The sequence below is a fragment of the Eptesicus fuscus genome, chromosome 21, assembly GCF_027574615.1.
Source record: "Eptesicus fuscus isolate TK198812 chromosome 21, DD_ASM_mEF_20220401, whole genome shotgun sequence".
NCBI lineage: Eukaryota > Metazoa > Chordata > Mammalia > Chiroptera > Vespertilionidae > Eptesicus > Eptesicus fuscus.
In genome coordinates, this window is record NC_072493.1 from 37121592 (window position 1) to 37146598 (window position 25007).

The following is a 25007-nucleotide window of genomic DNA, read 5'->3' on the forward strand; positions in this document are numbered from 1 at the left end:
AACTTGGCACACGGCCCGTGGGAGAAAATTTTCACAAAGGAAAAGGAAAATCAAAGGACACTGTTGCCAAAATGCTCCAGCATGAGCAGGAAGGAGGCTCTGGGCAGCAACTGCTGGTTCTGAAGTGGCCTTCAGACCAGGGCTCTCTCTCCCAGCACTCAACTCTCCCAGACATGAGGCCCTGGGAGGGCTCTGATGTGGGGTGAGTGGGTCTTTCTTGTTGTTATTAATCCTCATCTGAGGATAAGGATATTTTTTCACTGATTTTTTTTTTTTTTTTTTTTTAGAGAGAGTGGAAAGGAGGGGGAGACACAAAGAGAGAGAAACATCGCTGTGAGAGAGACACATCAATTGGTTACTTCCCACACAAGCCTTAATCAGGGCCAGGGATAGAGCCTGCAACCGAGATACGTGCCCTTGACCAGAATCGAACCCAGGACCTTTCAGTCCGAGGGCAGACGCTCTATCCACTAAACCAAACTGGCTAGGGTGAGGGGTGGACAAGTCTTAATGACTTCTCAGGAGGAGGTGGGCACAGAGCAGCCCTGGGGCATCTACACCGTGAGATCACCCATGCTACAGGGCAGTCATGGCAGGGCCGGGGCCCCTCACACTTGGCATGGAAACCAATGGTGATAGGGCCAACCTTGTAGGGGCGGCGAGCTCACAGACGGGCAGCTCTGCCCCCCAAGCACTTACCACCTTGGCCCGTGCCTTGCTAACTGCCACTTCCATCTCCTCAGCTGCAGAAGAGTCACTCGGGGAGCCACACTTGTATTCCATGGGGTCCTCGCCTGGGCCCCGCTGCTTGAGGCTGTTGGCGACCATCTGGATGGCCCGCATCCACTCTTCCCTGTGTGGGGACAGATCAGGAGAGCCATGAGTCCTGGGCAGGAAGGCCGGGGTCCCACCATCTCCAAACACCTTTGGGCATTTGGGGCACAATCTGTCTGAGCTGGGGAGCTGACAGGACCTCTGGGTGGGAGAGAGCAAGAGTGCAATAAGGACAGAGACCATCTATGTCCCAGGAATGGCCACCCGAAGTCAGGCAGCCATTAAATGATCAAAGAGGGGCAACCACCTTCTTTCTCAGCCCCCTGAAAATGAGCTGCCACCCTGAGCCCTGAATGAGGAAGAGACAGTGCTAAATTTCTTCCGAACAAATGACAAGCTCAAGTGTACAAGTGACCAATGTTTTGTTAAAGAAAACCAAGAGTAAAAGGAAGCATTCATTAGCCAGAGAAGCTAAAGATCTTAAAAGGCAAGAGCCACCGACCTAACTCCCTGGAGGGGGCTCTGCCAGGAGGACTGGTCAGGGCAGAGGTTCCCACTGGGGCAGGGGCGTGGAGGAGGAGGAGCAGTCCCAGCAAAAGGGAGCCTGGCTTCAGAGCAATTAGCTAGTCTGTTGTTCATGATTTAGGATTCACTGGGGAAGAGTTTGCTTCAGATATTTGCAAACTGTTCTGTCTGGAGAGAGGGGAGAATAGGTAAAAGTGACCAGAGACAAGAAGAAGAAGAAAAAAAGGAGGCTGAACAAAATTGTCCACACCCCCCATTTTTCACCCACCCCACAAATTTTCTTTTTCACTCCACAAATTTTTAAGTGGCAGTATCTGTTGAAACCCCTATGGATTTTGCTTATGTCTATAAAACAGCCACATGAGCAGCTGGAAAAACATAACATTTGCTAGGAATACGAGAATTCAGGGAGCACAAGCAGGCAACCTCCCAAATCACAGCGATGTAAATAAGCCCGAGAATTGCCCTCCCCCCGCTCCCCCCACCCACCAGGCAGCATGTGTTACCGTCTGTGCTCCTGAGGCCCCTGCCCAAGGTCATGCCGGGCCAAGCCGGGCCACCCTGCTGTGCTGCTCGCCTGGGAGTCTCCATTTCCACACACACCGAACAGCACTGCAGGTGACCCCTGACTAACCCCCTGCGAGGCTGAAAATCCACTTAACTTTATTTTTTATCCTCACTCAAGAATATGTTTTTATTGATTTTTAGAGAGAGAGAAAAGAAGAGGGGGAGAGAGAAAGGGAGAAAAACACCCATCAGTTGCCTCTAGTATGTGCCTTAACTAAGGATCGAACTGCAACCTAGATATGTGCCCTGAGGGGAACTGGATCTGCAAACCCAACTGCAAACCTTCAGTGTAGAGATGACACACCGACCAACTGAGCCTCCTGGAGAGGGCCACGTACTAACTATTAACTCCCCAAAACTTAACTACTAATACGAGCCTATTGTTGACTGGAAGCTTTACCAATAACATAGTTAATTAAAACCTATTCTGTGTGCTATATGTATTATACACTATATTCTTACAATAAAGTAAACTAGAGAGAAGAAAATCGTAAGGAATCTTGGCAACAGTATTGAGCTCACAGGGCTCTGTAAGGTGGAGAGGGAACATCCTGCAGCTGAAAGAATGAGGCAGTTCTATTTGTGGACTTGGAATGACCTAAGATATCTTAAGTGAAAAAGGGAAGGTGCGGACAGAGCATAGTACCATGCTATTGGAGTTAGAAACAAAACAAAAGGAATTTATGCACACACGCTCACATAAGCGCAAACACCTCATAAGCACAAACACCTCTGAAAAGGATGGTCTTGATACAGGGCCCTGGTTGCCTCTGGGGAGAGCACTCACCCTTCCTCCTGCATTACACATGGGGAGCACACCGAGGCCCGGTGCACAATCAGAGGGAGTACGCCCAGGCCCGTGCACATCCCGATGGAGCTCACTGAGGCCGTGCACATCCCGATGGAGCACACTGAGGCCCAGTGCACAATCAGAGGGAGCACCCCAAGGCCCGGTGCACAATCAGAGGGAGTACGCCCAGGCCCGTGCACATCCCGATGGAGCTCACTGAGGCCCGTGCACATCCCGATGGAGCTCACTGAGGCCCGTGCACACCCCGATGGAGCTCACTGAGGCCCGTGCACATCCCGATGGAGCTCACTGAGGCCCGTGCACACCCCGATGGAGCTCACTGAGGCCCGTGCACACCCCGATGGAGCTCACTGAGGCCCAGTGCACATCCCTATGGAGCTCACTGAGGCCCGTGCACATCCCTATGGAGCACACTGAGGCCGGTGCACACCCCAATGGAGCTCACTGAAGCCCGTGCACACCCCGATGGAGCTCACTGAGGCCCGGTGCACAATCAGAGGGAGTACACCCAGGCCCGTGCACATCCCTATGGAGCTCACTGAGGCCGGTGCACACCCCAATGGAGCTCACTGAAGCCCGTGCACATCCCGATGGAGCACACTGAGGCCCGGTGCACAATCAGAGGGAGCACCCCAAGGCCCGTGCACATCCCGATGGAGCTCACTGAGGCCCGTGCACACCCCGATGGAGCTCACTGAGGCCGTGCACACCCCGATGGAGCTCACTGAGGCCCGTGCACATCCCTATGGAGCTCACTGAGGCCCGTGCACATCCCTATGGAGCACACCAAGGCCCAATGCACACCCCGATGGAGCTCACTGAGGCCCGTGCACATCCCTATGGAGCTCACTGAGGCCCGTGCACATCCCTATGGAGCTCACTGAGGCCCGTGCACACCCCGATGGAGCTCACTGAGGCCCGTGCACACCCCGATGGAGCTCACTGAGGCCCGTGCACATCCCTATGGAGCTCACTGAGGCCCGTGCACACCCCGATGGAGCTCACTGAGGCCCGTGCACATCCCTATGGAGCTCACTGAGGCCCGTGCACATCCCTATGGAGCTCACTGAGGCCGTGCACACCCCGATGGAGCTCACTGAGGCCCGTGCACATCCCTATGGAGCTCACTGAGGCCCGTGCACATCCCTATGGAGCACACTGAGGTCCGTGCACATCCCTATGGAGCTCACTGAGGCCCGTGCACATCCCTATGGAGCACACTGAGGCCGTGCACACCCCGATGGAGCACACTGAGGCCCGTGCACATCCCTATGGAGCTCACTGAGGCCCGTGCACACCCCTATGGAGCTCACTGAGGCCCGTGCATACCCCAATGGAGCACATTGAGGTCCGTGCACATCCCTATGGAGCACACCAAGGCCCAGTGCACACCCCGATGGAGCACACTGAGGCCCGTGCACATCCCTATGGAGCACACCAAGGCCCAATGCACACCCCGATGGAGCACACTGAGGCCCGTGCACATCCCTATGGAGCACACCAAGGCCCAATGCACACCCCGATGGAGCACACTGAGGCCCGTGCACATCCCTATGGAGCACACCAAGGCCCAATGCACATCCCTATGGAGCTCACTGAGGCCCGTGCACATCCCTATGGAGCTCACTGAGGCCCGTTGCACATCCCTATGGAGCACACTGAGGCCGTGCACATCCCTATGGAGCACACCAAGGCCCAATGCACACCCCGATGGAGCTCACTGAGGCCGTGCACATCCCTATGGAGCTCACTGAGGCCCGTGCACATCCCTATGGAGCTCACTGAGGCCCGTGCACACCCCGATGGAGCACACTGAGGCCCGTGCACACCGCGATGGAGCACACTGAGGCCCGTGCACATCCCGATGGAGCTCACTGAGGCCCGTGCACATCCCGATGGAGCTCACTGAGGCCCGTGCACATCCCTATGGAGCACACTGAGGCCCGTGCACATCCCTATGGAGCTCACTGAGGTCCGTGCACATCCCTATGGAGCTCACTGAGGCCCGTTGCACATCCCTATGGAGCACACTGAGGCCGTGCACATCCCTATGGAGCACACCAAGGCCCAATGCACACCCCGATGGAGCTCACTGAGGCCGTGCACATCCCGATGGAGCTCACTGAGGCCCGTGCACATCCCTATGGAGCTCACTGAGGCCCGTGCACATCCCTATGGAGCTCACTGAGGCCCGTGCACATCCCTATGGAGCTCACTGAGGCCCGTGCACACCCCGATGGAGCTCACTGAGGCCCGTGCACATCCCTATGGAGCACACTAAGGCCCAATGCACACCCCGATGGAGCACACTGAGGCCCGTGCACACCCCGATGGAGCTCACTGAGGCCCGTGCACATCCCTATGGAGCTCACTGAGGCCGTGCACATCCCGATGGAGCACACTGAGGCCCACTGCACAATGGCTCAGGCAGGCATTTCTCAACTTGTTTCACCCTGTGCCCTCTTTGGAACCAATTACAATATAAATTCCTGTGCCTACATTAATATTTCTGTATTTTGAAAAATAATTAACTTTATCAGATCATAACTGTTTTCTTAGAAAATTAACAATGCGTATTAAAAAATCACCAATCTCCTAAGAGATATGTTGATATATATATTTTTAAATGTCTCTATCTCATACACAGAGACTGTCACATGAAAAGCAGCAAGTTGCCGACTAAGATGCATAGCTCACGCTTGTCTTTGTTTATAAGGGAGAACACTGACAGCCCATCAACAGCAGCCTGAATAAACCAACACGCACCCGCACCACAGGAGCTCTGGAAGCAGCTCCAAGGGACTCCTCTGGAGCCACCTCTCTGGGCTGCCGAGTTGCTGATCAGGAGCATGGGATCCAGGGCCACACAGGCTGGGGCTCAAATAGTAACTCTGCCACCAGGCAAGCTCACCCCTCCCAGTCCGCCCCCCTGTGCGGTAGGCTGGGGACACTGCGATACTGGTGAGCTGCATGTGCAAAGCACCGCATACGTAGAAAGTGCTCAACTCAAGAAATGCTAACTACATCCACCTTGACTCAGCTGCCCAGCCCCACAGGGATCCTAGGGACCCTCAGGGATACAGAAGGTTGGACGAGGGTAACTAGGGCTCTCCCAACGCCTGACAAGCTCCCCATCCTGTTCCAACTGGACCGAGGTTGCAAGGTTGCAGCACTCAGAATTCAGAGAAAAAGCAAGGGCCTTGGTCCAGGATATTCCTCAAGGGTTTGCAACATGGTGTCTGGGGCAGAGGGGAGCTCCCACCCAGAGTTGGAGCTGATGTGCCTTCCATGCCTCAAAAGCTCCCAGGGGAACCAACCTCCTTCCCGCCAAGAGACATGAGAACAGTAACAGCTCCACAGAAACCACCTCATGCCATCTCTCTTAAGAGCAGTGGAGGAATGGGCATACTTCTGATGTGGAAACTGAGGTGCACGGTCACCTTGGAGGGCACACAGCCAGGCTGTGGTGGAGCCACCCGGCTCCTGGCACCACCCCACTGCTCCCTGATGAAAGCTACCGCTTCCCAGGAGAGGCCCAGGGAATGAGCAGGGCACTCTCCCACAGGCTCGGGAATAAGGAACACCATGTAACCGAACTCAGGAGCCAAGGGAAGGAAAGCCACGCCTTGGGACTTGACCTTTTCGAGAGGGACCTCCCCCCCCTCCAAGGCAGCAACACAAAGGCCTTCCACTCACACAGGTGCACTCTATTTCTTTCTTTTTTTTTTTTTTTTTAATATATTTTATTGATTTTTACAGGGAGGAAGAGAGAGGGATAGAGAGCTAGAAACGTCGATGAGAGAGAAACATCGACCAGCCGCCTCCTGCACACCCCCCACTGGGGATGTGCCTGCAACCAAGGCATATGCCCCTGACCGGAATCGAACCCGGGACCCTCCAGTCCGCAGGCCGACGCTCTATCCACTAAGCCAAACCGGTTTGGGCCACTCTATTTCTTTAATCCACACCCCAAGATATATGGGTTTGTTTTTTTCTGGCCTGAAATTCACCAAGCCATGTTTTTTTTGTTTGTTGTTTTTTTAGAGAGAGAGAAACATCAATGTGAGAGCACAACATCGAATGGCTGCCTCCTGCATGTCCCTCATGGGGATCAAACCAGCACAGTAAGACGCTCAACCAACTGAGCCACACCGGCCAGGGCAAGATATGTTTTTATTTATTTTATTTTTTTCCCAGAGAGACAGAAAAGGAGAGGGAGAGAAAGAGGGAGAGAGACGGTGTGAGGGAGGGAGAGAGGAAACATCATCGGCTGCCTCCCTTACACACCTAAACCAGGGGTCAAACCCACAACCTGAGTGTGTGCCCTAACTGGGAATCGAACCTGCCAACTTTCAATGTACAGGGCAATGCCCAATCAACTGGGGCTTCACTGTTTCTTTAATCCAAGGTCATACACACACAGTGAGCATTTTAAAATTTGTAAAAGGACACTTTACCGGAGGTAACCCCATGAGACCTCCTGACTCCCCTATGAAGTCGGTATGATGAACTTCCTTCTATGAATGAGGAGGCTGAGACACAGAGAGGCTGACATGCCCCGTTACACAGCCAGCAAGCAGAGGCCCAGGGACCCAGGGGGCCCTACCACCCCCAAAGCACTTCTCCCCTCAGGGGAACTATCAGGAGCCTTCCTATCCCTCACTTGGGCTCTGAGGCCAGGAAGACACATTTGGTGGATCCAAGCTCCCCCAGGCAGCACCAGCTGTGTGCAGCATAGACTCGGAACCCGGGAGCCAGAGCCTGGAGCTCAGCTCTGCTGCAAACCAGCTGTGCAGGGGGCTGAGTGGCCTCCCTTCTCCAGCCTCTGTCTGCCTCCCACATATACTCGGCATCACACAGTGGCTGGGCACACAAACTCTGGAGCCGGGTGGCCTGGCATGATCTTAGGTCTGTCCCTCCCGGCGGCAACACTGGGTAGGTGATTTAACTTCCCTGTGCCTCAGCTGCTGCCACGTACAGCAGGGACCAGAGGGTTGTGTAAAGGTGCAATGCCACCTGACAGAAAGCATTAGGGCAGTGCCTAGCACAGCAAGTACCTCAAGGAGTGGTTGTAAGAATTGGCCCAGCCAGCCAGCCAGCAATACTTCCTGCCTTCTGGGCGCCAGCCTGGTTCTGGGCACTGAGGCTGCAGCAGAAAACAAGCCCCATGGAGCTCCTAGCCTGATGGAGGAGATAAGTGTATCAGGTTTCCAAGGCAGGGGTTAGAACGGGAAGCTCCTTCTCAGAGGGTGGTCTGGGAAGGCCTCTCCGAGGAGGTGTGTCTAAGCCAGGGCTTGAAAGAAGTTCCTGGAACATGGGCAATCCCAGCACCGAGAAGAGGCACTGGGCACCTGGCTATGAAATGAAATGGAGGGAAGGAGGCAGCCAAGCAAAGTGCCAGGAGGGAAAGGAAGCCGTGTGGCCCTGAGCAGGAGGGAGCCGGGGTGTTCTAGAGCTGACAGAGAGGGGCATGGAGCAGATGAGCGTAGGACGGAGGACAGGCTCATCCCAATAGGCTGCATGTGCCGCTGTGTTAAGATTTACATCTTAACATCATGGGAAGTCACTGAAGGTTTACTAGGGATGACAGGACCCGATTTCTGTTTTAAACCAGCAGCTGCTGTGTGGGGTACAGATTGGGGCAGTGAGAGGGCATGAGCAGACCACAGCAGTTCTCCGGGCAGAGGAGCTGGAGAAGAGAAAAGGTGCCAACAAGCAGGATTCCATGGGGCAGCCCCAGGCAGGCGCTTTCACATTTACTTCCTCCTTTGCTCCTCATGACAGTCAGGGAACTGAGCCCCGCTGAGAACATGGCACAGTGCTGGTCTGACTCCAGAGCCTGGGCCGCAACCCCGAGATACCCAGCTGAGCAGGATTCAGTGCACCCCAGAGGGAAGCCCAGTAAACCAGAAGTGGCAGGTCTATCCTCAGCACACAGGCCTGTCCTCTTCACAGCTTCAGGAGTAACAACTCACTGCTGGTCTGATGACGGATCGGGGCCTCTCTCCCTCCCAGGCCGTCCTCTGACCCAGAGTGGTGTTTACAGCTGGAGGACATCTGAATCCCCCTCTGTTCACAGATACCCTCAGGTGGCTGAGTTGGTCGATCCAGACCCAGCTTTGCCTGGTGGCGAAAACCCAGGCCCTTCAGATCTTTCGCTTATTCTATAATTCCCTGTGCCTCCATTTCACTATCATCATCCCTGTTTAACAGGTGAGGAACTGCCTCCTAGAAATGTTCTGAGGATGAGTTAATATATGTAAAGATCTTAGGACAGGGTGTGGGCCAACAGAGAATTAGTTTTAGTTATCCTTTATTCATTCCACAAGCATGTACTGAACACCTATTCATGCTCCCAGCACATATAAACATACAGGTGCTATGGAGGAGGACAAGCAGGGGAAGGGTAACAGAGATGTGGGGGAAGGCAGAACACTCTGAGACGGTGACATCTGAGCAGAGACCTCATGGAGTCAGGGAGAGAGTCCTAATGACATCTGGGAGAAGAAGACGCCAAGCAAAGGGAACAACGAGTGCGAAGGCCCTCAGGTGGAAAGTGCGTTGGGCCTACTTCAGGAACAGTGAGGAGACAGCGTGGCTACCGGGAGAAAACGAGGCAGGAAATGATTGTGGAGAGGGGGCCAGACCATGAAGGACTTTGTAGAATACCGTATTGACTTTGTAGTTTATTCCAAGTGGGACTAAAAGCCACTCAGCTTTCTAAGAAGAGAAATTACATTATAAGATTTACATTTAAAAGATCACACTAATGTAATACACTATTAAGCATACCTGCCAAGACCAGGGGTCTACAAACTTCTGTAAATCGCCAAACAGTAAATATTTTAGGCTTTGCAGGCCACATGGTCTCTATCACAACTATTCAACTATACCACAGTAGGGAAAAAGCATCCATGGGCATGGTCATGTTCTAATAAAACTTTATTTACAAAACAGGAGGCTAAGCTATAGTTTGCCAACCCTGCTCCAGACTTAATTCCTGGTTTACAGGAAATACGGGTATAGAAGACCAAAGTAAACAGTGCCAAAAGTCAGTAAGATAACATGTCCATAGTGTGGCATTCTACAAGACAACTAGCCTGGTTTACCTAAAAAAACACACAACACTATCATGTGGGGGAAAGAGAAAGACCTGAACTACATTAAAATAGGCCAAAGAGACATGTACCTTGAATAAATCCTGGTTTACAAAACATTTTGAGGACAATTGGGGAAATCCAAGTATGGCATGGCTATGGGGAGGATGTTACTAGATATCATATATAATAAAAGGCTAATATGCCAATCAAATGAATGGCAGAACGACCAGTCGCTATGATGTGCACTGACCAACGAGGGGGCGGGGGGGGGGGGGGGGGGGTGGGGGGCAGACGCTCAAAGCAGGAGCTGCCCCCTTGTGGTCAGTGCACTCCCACAGGGGGAGCACCGCTCAGCCAGAGCCCGAGGTGGCAGGCGCCTCTCCCGCCTCCACAACAGTCGGACATCCCCCGAGGGTTCCCGGACTGTGAGAGGGCGCAAGCCAGGCTGAGGGACCCCACCCCCCAAGAGTGCACGAATTTCGTGCACCGGGGCCTCTAGTATATTATAAAGAATCACCTCAGGCGTGATAATGGTACCATGATTCTGTAGGAGAACGTCCTTACTCTTAGGAGATGCCTGCTGAGGTGTTAAGGAGGTAAGTGTCATAATATGAACAGAAGTTCAAGATTCAGCATGAGGCAAACATGGCAAATGCTGAATTGCTGACTCAGGGCACAGGAATCTGAACCTTTTTTTTTTTAATCTTTATTGTTGAAAATATTACATATGTCCCTCCTTTTTCCCCTGGACCTTCATTTATTATACTAAATGTGCATTAGAAATAAGTTGGCAGGGCGGGGCTCAGGGGATCCCTCTAGCTGACCAGGAGAGCCAACTGGGGAGCAGGAGAGGCTACCAGGAGCAGTGAGCAGGCCACTGCAGCATCTAGGCAAGGACCAGCCACCAGTGTGACCCCTGTCGGCTCTCTGTCGCCACCCCTCACCTCTCTCCAGGCTCGGGCCTACGTGGCTGGGGCAGTGAGGACAGCCCATAGCAGAGCAGGCTCCCTTTCACTGGGTTTCTGGCTCACGCCTCCCTGGGTTGAAGGTCAGGAAGCTGGGGGTTTGCTTTCAGAGCAGCCCCAGCCCCACCGCCCTATCCCCCAGTCTTGAGAAAGGGACTTCCCCACACTGAAGGGCATGGTATCTTATTAAAATGAAAACCAGAGCCGGTCTCTTGCCTAAGCAAACACTTCGCCAGCTCCCCACTGCTCCTTTCCCAGGCTTGCACACCATGTGCCAGGTACCGCTGAATCAAGGGCTTCCTGTTTGTCAGCCCCCTGAACCTTTTAGCGACCTGTGACAAACCCCAACTACGTCACCACCTGCCAAGCCCCCTGGGGACCTCCACCGGGAGTCCAGGCCCTGGCTGAACTCACCAGCTTCAGGGTTCTCCCCTCCTCCCCTTCCAAAACCTCTGGTGCTTGATTCTTTGGTGACACAAAACCCTCGATGTTCCTGGAATGACAAGGTGTCCCTCCTCCAGGCCTCTACATGTGCTGGTCCCTCTTCCTGGAGTCACATTCTCCTTCCTACCTCTGTGGCCAACGCCTTCCTACCTATACTTCCAAAACTCCGCCAACCCTCAGGTCCTACGTATTTATTGGTCTGAATCAGCTTTTACTGACAGTCTGTTTTGGTTCCCAGTTTTCAGCTGAGTAACCTCAGCTGGCCTGAGATGGTAATTCTGTTCCCCTTGAAGGGGCGAATATATTTTTGATCTTGGGAAGGTATGCAACAATAATCACAGTATAGATTGTGGCATATGTCTTGTGATATTATTTTGTGTATGCTCCAGAAATGCACTAAGAGTATAGCCACTAGTCATATGTGGCTATTTAAATTAATTAAATAAAATAAAGAATTTTATTCCTCAGTTGCACCAACCACATTTCAAATGCACCACGGGCACCCACTTGGGCACTGCAAGTATAGAACATTCCTATCACAGCAGAAAATTCTCTTGGATGGCACTGTTTTAGGGTTCTCCGGAGGGTCGGCTGAATCCTCACCCCAGAGACAAGTTAAAGGAGTATTTCTCAAAGAGAGGCTCACAGGGACAAAGTGGGAGGAATATTTGCCACTCATTACAAAGGGCTAAGCTCCTAAAGCACAAAGAGCTTTCAGAAATAAATAAGAAAAAGACTACCCAATAGAAACATAGGCAACGGATATGAGCAAGCAGTTCAGAAAGAGAAATTCACATGGCCCCTGAATATATGAAAGGAACTCTAACCCAGAGGAAAGGCCAATGAAAACCACCCTCAGGTGCCATTTCCCACTGATCAGACTGGTGAAAATCCAAACATCTGAAAAACACAAAGCTGTGGATTCTTAGACATAGCCTCATGGGAACATTTCTAACATTAAATACATGTCCCCTACAGCCCAGCAAGCCTCCATCTACGAATTCATCTTGCAAATTTAGCAGCACATATGCCCACAAGACAAGCACAGGTACTGCACTGTGGCGCTGCTTGTACCGAGCCCAAGGTTGGAAACAAGCCCAGTCACCATCCATAAAGAATTGCTCTACAAACTTGGGAGCACACAAGTGCAGCTGTTTGAGAAAACAAAAATGCAGCAGCAGCTCACTATAGACTGAAGCAGGAGCATTCCCCAAGACAAGTTCAGTAAAAGAGCTCAAGTGCATGTACTTTTGTGTAACAAGGAAAAACCAGGGGAGTCGGGCGTGAAAAGCCCGATTGGAGTGAGCGAGCCCGTCCCCCTGGAAGAAGCTCTTGGAGGGCACATAAGAAGAGCAGTTAACCTGGGGGTGGGGTGGGGCGGGACAGAGGGAGAGGGAAGCTAGACACCTCCCTTATACTGTGTGATTTTTAAACTAGGCAAACCTATATCATCTCTTCTGATTAAGTCTCTGACCGCCTGCCTCAAAAGCAAGGGAGATGCGCATTAACAATGTAGCTCCCTGACCCTCCACCCATCTCCAGATAATCAGAGGCCCTGATGTGGCCTGAGCTCCACCTGTTAAGAACTGGGGTACAGGGGAGTCTGTCCATTTGGACCCCTTCCCCTCATCAGGCCTGCCACTCTCAAAGGGCAGCCACACAGAGGCTCAGACTCGCCTCTCATCTGGAGAGTCTACATGGAAGGTCCTCTCGATGACTGTGGTCCACTGCAAGCAGCGTATGACAAACGTGTTGGGCCGCGGTCTCTCCGTCTTCATCAGCTGGCATTCTGTAGGCAGAGGAGGGACAGAGACGGGAGGGTAAGGGGACAGCCCTGCTGGCCTGCAGCCCACATCCCCTAAGCCACCTCCTGCGTGCCAACTGCATGCCAGATGGTGTTAAGGACACCTTAGTGACAGAGATAGCTCTGGACTTGCCCCCATGGGGCACAAGATCGTGTGTGTGTGTGTGTGTGTGTGTCTACTAGACAATGACGGCTCAGTGGTCAGAACTGTGATGGGGGGACCTAGGGGCATCTTCTTCTGGAGGAAGGGGCATTCTACACTGAACCCTGAAGGAAGAGGGAACATGGTCAGTCAGACAGATGGGTACGTTGTGTACAGAGACCGGAGGTGCCAGAGGGCCCAGCATACTTAGGGAATGGCAGATTCTTTTTTTTTTTTAATTTTTCATTTTTTTATTAAGGTGTTATATGTGTACATATCTTACCATTGCCCCCCCCCCCCACACTCCACTCCCATACATGCCCTCACCCCCCAGAGTTTTGCGTCCATCCATTATGCTTATATGCATGCCTACAAGTCCTTCGGTTGATCTCTTATCTCCCCCACCTCTCCCTAACCTTCCCGCTGTAATTTGACAGTCTGTTTGATGCTTTACTGTCTCTGTATCTATCTTTTGGTTCATCAGTTTATAATATTTTTTATTATCCATAAATGAGTGAGATCATGTGGTATTTTTCTTTCATTGACTGGCTTATTTCACTTAGCACAATGTTCTCCAATTCCATCCAGCTTGCTGCAAATGGTAAGAATTCCTTCTTTTTATGGCAGCATAGTATTCCATTGTGTAGATGTACCACAGTTTTCTGATCCAGTTATCTGCTGACGGGCACCTAGGCTGTTTCCAAATCTTAGCTATTGTAAATTGTGCTGCTATGAACATAGGGGTACATATATCCTTTCTGATTGGTGTTTCTAGTTTCTTAGTATATAGGGAATGGCAAATTCTGCTCATGGTGTGAGGAGCAGGGAAGCGAGACTGGCTGGAGAGGTGGGTAGGGGCCCGCCTGCAGGGCTCAGGAGAATGGTGAGAATCTGGACTTTGTCCTGAGGGCAATAGAGGGCTATGGAAGGCTTAAATAGGGAATGGGCATGGATAGATTCAAACAGATCCCTCTAGCTGCCATGTAGAGGATGAGAGAGGATGGAGGCTGGGAGCTCAGGGAGAAGGCTGGGGCTACACAGAGTGGAGCCATGGAGAGGGGAGGAAAAGGCAGATAGACAGGCCAGAGGGAGGCAGAGAGAGGCACCTAGGATGAGGCCGAGGCCTGTGGCCTGAGGACTAGGAGACAATAGGGCCCTCCCTGAAAGGAGATAGGGAGTGGGAGGTTGGGGGAGGAAAGGGGAGACTAGATGGCCAATTTGGGACATGGTGGACCTAGGGGACACCCAGGAAGAAATGAGGAGGAAGCTGCTCAAGACAGGCTGGAGTTCAGGTGAGAAGCCAGGACTGGCAGCAGCCATGTCAGAGTCACCAGCATACGGGGAAAACAACCAGGACAAGGCTTAAGCAGGACAGAGGGGACCAGGACTGGGTTCCAGAGACAGTGGGTAGGGTGAGACTTGACAAGAGGCTGGAGCAGGAACTAGGTGGGAAAGAATGGTGGTCTGTGCTAAGGAGTGACAGTGGAGATGGGGTGTCTTTGAAATGTGCTTAGGATGTGGTAACCAATCAGGTCAGCAGGGAAGGAAGGAAGCGGGGGGTGGGGGCAGAGAGATGGAGGCAGGACAAGGGCTTTGGGCCTGCCAAGCTTCCACTGGCCAGGGTCCAGCTGGTAGGCATCACTTCGGATACCACAGAGGGGATGGAGGATGCGGCGTTAGCCCTGCGGTCAGCTGAAAGGGCGGCCATGGATGCCTCTAGTTTAGAGGGACAGAGAAACAGGCTATTACCAGAATGCAGAGGCTCGTGATCCCAGCCAGACCCCAGGGCCTGGCCAGCAGCAGCTAGAACCACAGAGGCAGTGCTGCCTGGGGGCGAGGCTGGGGAAAATGTCTGGTTCTTCCCTCTTCCCACTTTACCTCACCCAACTGACACACAGGAGGAGCAGGGGAAGGGGAAGAATAGGGCAAACGGTCCAAGAACAGCCGATCCCCATGTGCCCGCAAGACCAGCCAGTCCTCCTTGGAGCACCCAAACTCTGGCCCACCCACTTGCCCTAAGACGTACCCGCAACGGAGAAGTTGTTTAAAGGGGGCAGGGTCTGGTCAGGGGCCTCGGGCCGCTCCTTATAGCCAATGAAGGAACCATCACTCTTCAGCAGGAAGTACCGGGGCCTCCACGTCTTGATGTATTCACCTGAGCAAAGGTAGAGGAGAGGGAGAGAGGTCAGGGCAGACAGCCCGGTGTAACAGCGCCTCACAAGGGGCGCCTGGGTGGGAGGAGGGTGGATGAGGGTAGGCAGGAGAGTGCCTCTCCAAGAGAAACCCTTGAGGGAGCCCCTGCTGATGAAGGCTGGTGCCGGGCTGGGCCCAGTGATTAAGAGGTCATGCCTGGCAGGAAGGTGCCTGCTGCAGTGGCCCAGGTCACCAGCTGCCTCAGCGTGTGGCCAGCAGCAAGCCACCCTTGCCAGCACGTGGCCCAATCCCAGGAGAGGCCCAAGCTTCCAAACACACATGCCCTGTGGCCCTGTAAGGCCAAATCCCATGGGCTGGTATTCACCAGTACAGCCGTGCAGATGGATCAAATGTCACAACACTGTGCCAGGCCGGGTATAGCTGTTGCTGTGCCCTCCAAGTGTCCCTTGGCCTCTTCTATTTGTTCTAACCGTGACTATCCAAGCACCCCGTGTATATATGTGTGTCCGTGTGCGCATCAAGAACCCACTCCTCACAAGTCTGCTGAAGAAAATGAGATGGGCTGCGAAATAGATGAAGGAAATTAAGAGGCACAAACTTCCAGTTATAAAATAAATAAATCATGGGGATATAAAGTACAGCATAGGAGATACAGTCAATAAATATTGTAATTACTTTGTAAGGTGACATGGTAACTAGACTTATCATGGGGATCATTTCATAATGTATGTAAATATCAAATCCCTGATGTACAACTGAAACAAATAGGATAGTGTAAGTCAATTATGTGTCAATAAAATAAATAAAAACTTTTCAATAAAATAAAATGTTATTTAAGTCCTCAAAAAATAGAGATGGTGAAACAAAACTTGTACATAAATGTCCATAGCAACATTATTCATAATAGTAAAAAGTGAAAACAACCTAAAAGTCCATCAACTAATGAATGGATAAACAAAACATGGCATATCCACATACTATAATACTATTCAATCATAAAAAGAAACAAAATATGAACACACGCTATAACACAGATGAACCGTAACTAAAAGAACCACAGATTAGATTAGCATATTTACACAAAATGTCCAGATTAGGCAAAGCCATAGACATGAACAGCAGGGTATGACAGCCTCACAAGAGGCACGTGGGTGGGAGGAGGGAGGACAGGAAAGCAGGCAGGAGCACGGTAATAAAATGTGTTAATATTAATTGTGGAGATGGTTGCACACTCTGAATACTAAAAGCCACTGAACTGTACAGTTTAAAAGGCTGAACTGCACCCGGCTGGCATGGCTCAGTGGTTGAACATCAACCTATGAACCAGGAGGTCACGGTTCAATTCCCGGGCAGGGCACATTCCCAGGTTGTGGGCTCGATCCCCAGTCTGGGGTGTGCAGGAGGCAGCAGATCAATGATTCTCTCTCATCATTGATGTTTCTATCTCTCTCTCACTCTCTTGCTTTCTGAAATCAATACAAGTATATTTTTAAATAAATAAATAAAAGGCTGAATTGTATAGTATGTAAATTCTACCTGAAACTGTTAAAAACTATGCAATCACCAGCATAAAGCCTCCAGCTTAGGGCTCAGCACACACCGCAGGCACTCAATAAATGCTCTTATCATCAGCTTACTTTGCAAAGAGTGTGCCAAGCCCTCAACTCACATGGCACATGTGAAATAGGATGGCAGGGTGGGGATCTGGCTTATATTTGCTGTGCGGCCGCCAGTTAAGTCACTTCACTTCTGAATCTTTATTTCCTCTTAAGGGGCTATCCATTAAATGACACTGATGATGATATAAACATTATATTGGTACTTTGTGCCACATACTGTCCTAAGTATATCTTACAGGTTTTAACTTACTAAATTCTTTCAAATTTAGATACTAAATGATTTCATGTACATAAAGTTCAAAAACTAGCAAAACTCCAAGTTTAACCACAATTTAAAAGGATTACGCACCATGACCAAGCGGGTTTTATCCCAGAAATGCAAGGGTGGTTCAATATATGAAAATCAATCAATTTAATACACATTAATAGAATGAAGGAAAAAAGACACATGATCATTTCGATTGAGGCAGAAATAGCATTTGACAAAATCCTACAACCTTTCATAATAAAAATACTCAGCAAACGAGGAATGGAAGGGAAGTTCCTCCACATGATAGAGAGGATCTGTGAAACACCCGCAGCTAACATCATACTCAGTGATGAAAAGACCGAAAGCTTCCCCTAAGATCAGGAACAAGACAAGGATGTCCACTTTCACCACTGGTATTAAACATGTTATTGGATGTTTTAGTCAGAGAAAAATAAAACGATAAAAGGCATCCAATGTGAAAGAATAAATATAACTATCTTTATTTGAAGACTAGAGGCCCGGTGCACGAATTTGTGCACCAGTGGGATCCCTCGGCCTGGCATGTGGGATCGGGGCTCTCCAACATCCCCTGAGGGGTCCTGGATTGCAAGAGGGTGCAGGCCAGGCCTAGGGACCCCACCGGTGCACGATTGGGGCTGAGGAGGGACGCAGAACGTTGGCCTGCCTTGGAGGGACCTCAGGAGGGCTCCAGGGCGTGTCCGGCTCATCTCACTCAGTCCCGATCAGCCGGACCTCAGCAGCAAGCTAACCTACCAATCGGAGTGTCTGCCCCCTGGTGGTCAGTGCACATCATAGCAACTGGCCGACCAGTCGACTGTCTGCCCCCTGGTGGTCAGTGCATGTCGATTGGTTGAATGGCCGACCAGTTGACCAAATACTTAGCATATTGGGCTTTTATTATATAGGACTAGTGGCCTGGTGCACGAAATTCATGCACGGGGGTGGAGGGGTGTCCCTCAGCCCGGCCTGCACCCTCTCCAATCTGGGACCCCTAGGGGGATGTCCGACTACCGGTTTAGGCCCGATCCCACCCTCTCGCAATCCGAGACCGCTGGCTCCTAACCACTCACCTGTCTGCCTGCCTGATCACCCCTAACCACTCTGCCTGCCAGCCTGCTCACCCCCAACTGCCCCCCGCACTGGCCTTCTCGCCCCCAACTGCCCCCCCCCACCGGCCTGCTAGTCCCCAACTGACCCCCCTGCCGGCCTGCTCACCCCCAACTGCCCCCGCCCCACCGGCCTGATCACCCCCAACTGCCATCTGCTTCTGACCTGATCACCCCTAACTGCCTCTGCCTCGGCCCTGCCACCATGGCTTTGTCTGGAAGGTTGTCCGGAAGGTCTCCCGGAAGGTCTCCTGGTCTAATTAGCAATATTACCCTTTTATTAGTATAGATGGCATGATCCTATATATTTAGAAAATCACAAAGAATCCACAAAACAATTACTAGAGCTAATAAACAAATTCAGCAAAAGAACAGGCTAATCAGTTGTGGTTCTATATACCAGCAGTAAACAACCCAAAAAAGATTAAGACAACAATTCCACTTACAATAGCATAAGGAGGTAAAAGATTTATGCATTAAAAACTACAAAACATTGCTGAAAGAAATGATATACCTAAATAATTCAAAGACATCTTGTGTTCACAGATTGAAAGATTTGATATATTTAAAATGAAAACACTACCAAAGTGATCTAGAGTCAGCACATCCCCTAACAAAATTTCAACATCCTTTTCTGCAGAAATTGAAAAGCCAATCCTCAAATTTACATGGAATTCAAATTCACATGGCAAGGGACCCCAAATAGCCAAACAATATTGAAAAAGAACAACAAAGTAAAAGTACTCATACTTCCTGATTTCACTACAAAGCCACAGTAATTGAATCAATGTAGCATAAAGATTGACCTAGACCAATGGAATAGAATTGTCAAAAACAAACAAACAACAACAAAAAACAACCATGGTCAACTGATTTTCAACAGGAGTCTTAAGACCATTGAATAAATGGTACTGGGACAACTGAATATTCACATGCAAAAAACAAAAAACAAAACTAGAGTTGGATGCTTACCTCACACCATATCACAGATACAAAAATTAACTCAAAAGGATCTACTTAAATATAAGAATTAAAACTATAAAACTCTTAGAAGAATACATTGGGGTAGATCTTCTTGACCTTGGACCTGGCTGGGTAGCTAAGTGGGTAAGAGTGTTGTCCTGATACGCCAAAGTTGAGGGTTTGTTTTCCAGTCAGGGCACATACAAGAATCAACCAATGAATGCATCAGTAAGTGGAACAACAAATCAATGTTCCTCTCCCCCTCAATCTCTCTCTCCCTTTGGTTCTCTCTCAAAAAAAAAAAAAAAATCAATAATTTTTTTTTTTAATTCTCACCTGAGGATATGTTCTTCATTGACTCTAGAGAGAGGAAGGGAGAGCGGGAAGGGGCAGGGGAAGGAGAAACATCAATGTGAAAAGCATCCACCAGCTGTCTAGTTGCCTCCCCTACCAGGGATAGAACCCACCCACAACCTGGGTATCGAACCTGTGACCCTTTGCTTCATGGGACAACACTCTAACCAACTGAGCCACACTTGCAGGGCTATAAAAATTTTTTTTTTTATCTTCTTGGCCCTGGATTTGACAATGGATTTTTAGATATGACATCCAAAATACAAGCAACCAAAGAAAAAATAAAGTAGACTCACTGAAATTAAAAACTTTTATGCAAAGAACAATATCAAGAAACTAAAAGGACAAAAAATGGGCAAAAATATTTGCAAATCATATATCTGATAAGAGTTTAGTATCTAGAATACATAAAGAATTCTTATAACTCAACAACAAAAAGACAAATAGCCTGATTATACAATGGGCAAAGAACTTGACTAGACAGTTCTCCAAAGAGATAAAAATGGGCAACAAGCACAGCAAAGATGCTCAACATCATTAGTCATTAGGGAAATGCAAATCGAAACCATGAGATAACTCTTCACACCCACTAGGATGGCTGCAATTAAAAAAAGAAAAGAAAAAGAACAATGTTGGTGAAGATGTGGAGAAACTCAAATCTGGTGGAAATGTAAAATGGTGCAGCCATATGGAAAAGTTTGGCACTTCTTCTAAAAGTTAAATATAGAATACACTGAAGATTATAAATATATAACCCAGATTATTTACAACTACATGTTATCTAATTGTATAGACTTTTAGTATATAAATATAGGATATTAGATCTAATTTGTGTAATTTACATAAATATGGATTATAAATATAGAATATATGACCCAGCAATTCCATTCCTAGGTGTATACCCCAAAGAACTGAAAACAAGTACTCAAATACTTATACACAAATATTCACTGCAGTACTGTAGCCAAAAGGCAGAAATAACTCAAATGTCCATCAACAGACATATGGATAAACAAAATGCTATATATTTGTACAATGGAATATTATTTGGACATAAAAAGGAATGAAATACTGATCCATGCTACAGCATGGATGAACCTCAAAAACATTATGCTAAGTGAAAAACGCCAGACACAAAAGGCCACCAATTGTATGATTCATTTACATGAAATATCCAGAATAAGTAAATCCATAAAGACAGAAAACAAACTGGTGGCTGCCAGGGGTCGGAGGGGGAATGGGAACTGAGTGCTTAATGAGTACAGGGCTTTCTTTTAGGGTGATGAAAATGTTTTGGAACTAGACGGAGGTAGCGGTTACACAACACTGTGAATGTACTAAAGGCCACTGAATTGTACACTTCAAAATAGTTAATTTTGTGTTATGTAAATTTCACCTCAATTAAAAAAAAACAAAAACAAAACTCGAAAACCTCACTTATGCTATTGGAAATTAGGAGAGTTACCGCTTGGGAGTGGCAGGGGCTTCTGGAGACTGTCTTGTTCTATTTCTTGATCTGAAACTAGTTTGGGGGTGAGCTTATGATCCAGGCACTCACCTATAGTGTTTTATGCTAAGAACAAGCTAAGAAGACAAAAGAAACCTAGAAGGAAAGAAAAGAACATTCCCACAACAATCCCAGTTTACAAATGAGGAAACTGAGGCACAGAGAGGTTCCATTACTTGCCCAAGGCTCATAGCTGTTGACCAGAATAGCTAGGATGGAGCCAGGGTTTGCTTTGTCCATGCTCCTGACCACAACACTGTCTGCCTCTAAACTGGCAGACAGGACCAGGCCCGGTGGAAAGGAGACCAGCACATAGCATGTGTCACTGCAATAACAGTGCTCTTGCTCTCACTTCACCCATTCCTTGAACAGACCTTGCTAGGCAAGAAGCAGCCTGTGGGTCAGGCCTTGAAAGCACTGGTTCAAAGTCAGAGGACGCAGCGCTGCCATCTTCTCAATGAAACCTCCAGAGTCGGTCTTCCTGCTTAGTCTCAGCGTCCTGGTAAGAAGCCTGCCTCACAGGCAGCTAAGAAAATGCAACAAAATCAAGCTTGCCTACAGCACAGCCCATGCCTGGCACAGAATGGGCACAAAGTAAACTGGGACTGCTATTATTGTAACCACCAGGGGTGGGATGGTGCAGGTGCCAAAACAGTTGCAGTCAGCAGAAGCCACCTTGCCTTGCACATCTCTGCCAGCTGCTGCTCAGAAGCCCAGGAGTGAATTATATGAGTGTGGTGCAAACCCAAGGCAAGTGTGTCCCAGGTAGGCCATCTCAACAGCTCATCTGGCCTCCCTGCAGCACAAACGAAGACAGTGAAGGCCTGAGAGGGGCTGAGGTCCACTTACTGCTATCAGCAGACCTGGACTAGAGACAACCCCCTCTCCCTCCCCCTGCACAGTCCTCCAGCCACCTCCAGGGCACCCATACCCTAGCCCACACCCATGGGCCTTGGGAAAATCAGGAGCATGAGACTCTGGCCCACAGACCACAATGGTGTCCCCCTCACCGCACCCCACCCCCCACCCACACACACACAATCTCAACCATTCATTCAACAATCAGTTACTGAGCACCTACTGCATGCCATGTCTTTTCTAGGCACTGGGGCTACCGCAGCAAACAAGCTGGATCAAACCCCTGCCCTCAAGGAGCTCACAGCGTCAGAGGCCTGCATTGTTAACCCGTTTTACAAATGTGCAACCAAGGCTCAGAGGTGACAGCTTACTCACAGTCACACCAAGCGGAAGTGGCAGAGCCAGGGTTAGAACCCTGACATCTGCCCAGGTTCAGAAAGTTCCATCGATGGCCCCAAACACAAGGCCCAATCTGAGAGGTAGACTGACATGTCCTGAATGACACCCCTGTCTTTTGAGGGCAAGAGGAATAGCTCTCCCCTGCTCAGTCTGATGGGGAAGGCCTGGCCCTGGGGAACTGCCTCTGCCCCTCATCACTGCGGTCTGCAGCCTGGGATAGGGCAGGAGGGGTGGGCATTACTCCCTATTCCCTAAAGGCCAGCCCCATCAGCCTCCCTGCCCTCTTCAAACATGCCGGTCCACTCCCCTCTCCACTCACGGGCTGTCCCCTGCACCCTCATGCTCTTGCCTCAGTTAGCCATGGGGTTCACTCCCTTGCCTCCCTCAGCTCTTTATTCAAAAGGCCCACTCTCAGCGAGGCTCTCTCTGGACACCCCATTTATGACAGTGTTCACAGCCCCTCCTTTACATGTTGCTTGGTTTTTCTCCATGGCACTTACCACCAGTGGACACAGATGCCTACTCCAGTGCCACTGCCCTCCCCATTAGATGTAAGACATGAACATGAAGACGGGGATTTGCCTGTTTGGCTCACTGCTATATACCCAGTGCCTAGATACGTGCCTGGAGCACGGCAGCTGCTCAATAAATGTCTGCTGAATGAATGAAAGTACACAAAGAGCAGCTATCAGCAGGCCTGAAACCCTCCCTCCCTAGAGGAAGATCCAGGAAGGGAGGACAGCCTGCCTCCTTCTCCTCAGTCTGGACAAGCCAGCTCTCAGCACTGCTTCTTCCCAGCTGCACGCAGCAGCAGAGCTGGTAAGTGCCACAGTTTTGTGGACAGGCAGCCCGGGATCTAGGGGTCTAGTCTCTTAGTCTTTACCCAGTAAATAACTTCAGTTCTCTGGCTTGGCTGCTCACCAGTACAACCAGATCAGGTCACACCACGATTCACAACCTCCTCGGCTTCCAATCACCTAGAGAGTTCCATTGTGCCACTTCCTCCTGCTCTCCCTCCCTCACTCTCTGCTCCAGCCACACTTCCACCTTTGTCCTTGCTGTCACCCTTACCCGGCTCCCTTACCTGCTCCAGCCTCTGTTCATCTCCTCTGGACGACTTCCCCTGACCACCCATCTCTCTCCAGCCCCTTCCCTCTCAGAGTTCCTATTTTCACAACAGTACTTATCACCACTACCATCACATGTCTGCATATTTGTTTGTCTCCACCTCCCAATGGGATGGAAACTCCCTAAGGCCACCACACTGTCCCCAGAGCCTGGAACACCCTGGCATACCCCACACATTCGATGAGTATTTGCTGAATGAGTGTGTTACTTCAATTAAGTGACTTCCCTTCTCTGAGCCTCAGTTTCTTTACCTATAAAATGGGGCTATGAATGAAATCACTAGTGCAGAAGCAGAGCTCAAGGCTTGGCCTGTGGGCTCATGCAGAGTATCTAGGTAGACCTGGAGACTTGGCCCAGGCAGAGCCACAGCTCCCCTGCCCAGACTGCTGCTGAAGGATTTCACGAAATGGGTGGTAAAGAGCTACTGGCCGGGATGCTGGCTCTGGGGGGCTGTGAAGACCCTGCATCTCTGCTTCTCACAACATCAGCTGCCAGGAAGAGAGGGAGATGGAGAGGAAAAGGGAGATGGAGATTGGAGGTGGGGAGATGGGGGGGGGGAGAGAGGGAGAGAGAGAGAGAGAGAGAGAGAGAGATGCACAATCCCACAGGCACAAGCAGCCCCTTACCACGCTTGTGGAGCCAGCCTTCTTTGATGACGGACACCTCGTTCATGGTGGCAGCGTGACACGCTGTCACCGAGCTCAGGACAGTTCAGGGCAGCAGGACATGCAGGAACAGAGCACAATCTGCAAGACAAGAGAGAAACTCATCATAGTTGGAGGGAGATTGGGCCCCAACCCCTTCCCTGGGGACCTCCAGGCTCTGAGGCCCCTGTGGATGCTGTTTGTTCTGCACGTGGTGAAGCCAGTGAGAGTGGGAGAGCCCTGCTCCTGGGACCCAGTGGATGGGAGTGGGGGAGGGGGGATATGGCTGTGTCCCCAGGGACCCCAATCTGGGGGGGGGGGTAGTAAGGACACAACCCTGGCCACAGAGTCCTACTCTGCAGGGATCAGAGCTCCCTGCCTATGTGCAGGCCAGACCCTGTGCTCAACACCCACAACACCCACTCTGAGCAGAGGCAGCCCACCCACCCACCCTCACTCCAGGCTGGGATGGTGGTAAGGGAGCTCTGGCCCCGCCCCCAGCATCACTCCCAAGCCCCAACACTGAGGGAACCTGGATGAATCAGACAGCCCTGGACACCTGAGGGAGTGCTCAAAGCCAAAAGCATCTGCCTGCCACCCCCCAGCACACACACACTCTCACTCACTCTCCTTTCCAAGCCAGGCCAACAACCTGCCATCTTTAGCAAACTAAGTACTCCCACTCCCCCGCGACAGGCCACCCCATGTCGCTCGCAGCCTCAGGTCCCTCCCTGTCCCTATTTAAAAAAAAAAAAAAAAGAGGGCATCAGGTGCTCCAGGAAAGCAACCTACTGTGCAGACACTTGTCTGGGGCCCAGAAGCCAGTCCTGGGGGCTTGATCAAGGCCCTGGTCCCTTCCCCAAGACCTCCCT

At 50.5% G+C, this 25007-nt stretch overlaps 1 protein-coding gene across 5 annotated transcripts in view; it reads right to left on the minus strand.

Annotated features, from left to right (window-relative positions):
* Positions 1 to 25007, minus strand: part of AKT2 (AKT serine/threonine kinase 2) — a 52135-nt gene that overhangs the window by 8719 nt on the left and 18409 nt on the right. For all 5 annotated transcript variants that reach the window (XM_054710754.1, XM_054710755.1, XM_054710757.1 and 2 more), the window contains exons 2-5: positions 24118 to 24237; positions 15159 to 15287; positions 12864 to 12975; positions 700 to 853 (exon numbers count right to left, since the gene is read on the minus strand). In XM_054710754.1, coding sequence (XP_054566729.1) covers positions 700 to 853; positions 12864 to 12975; positions 15159 to 15287; positions 24118 to 24163 — 441 coding nt within the window. In that variant the 5' untranslated portion in view covers positions 24164 to 24237. The remainder of the gene's footprint in view (positions 1 to 699; positions 854 to 12863; positions 12976 to 15158; positions 15288 to 24117; positions 24238 to 25007) is intronic.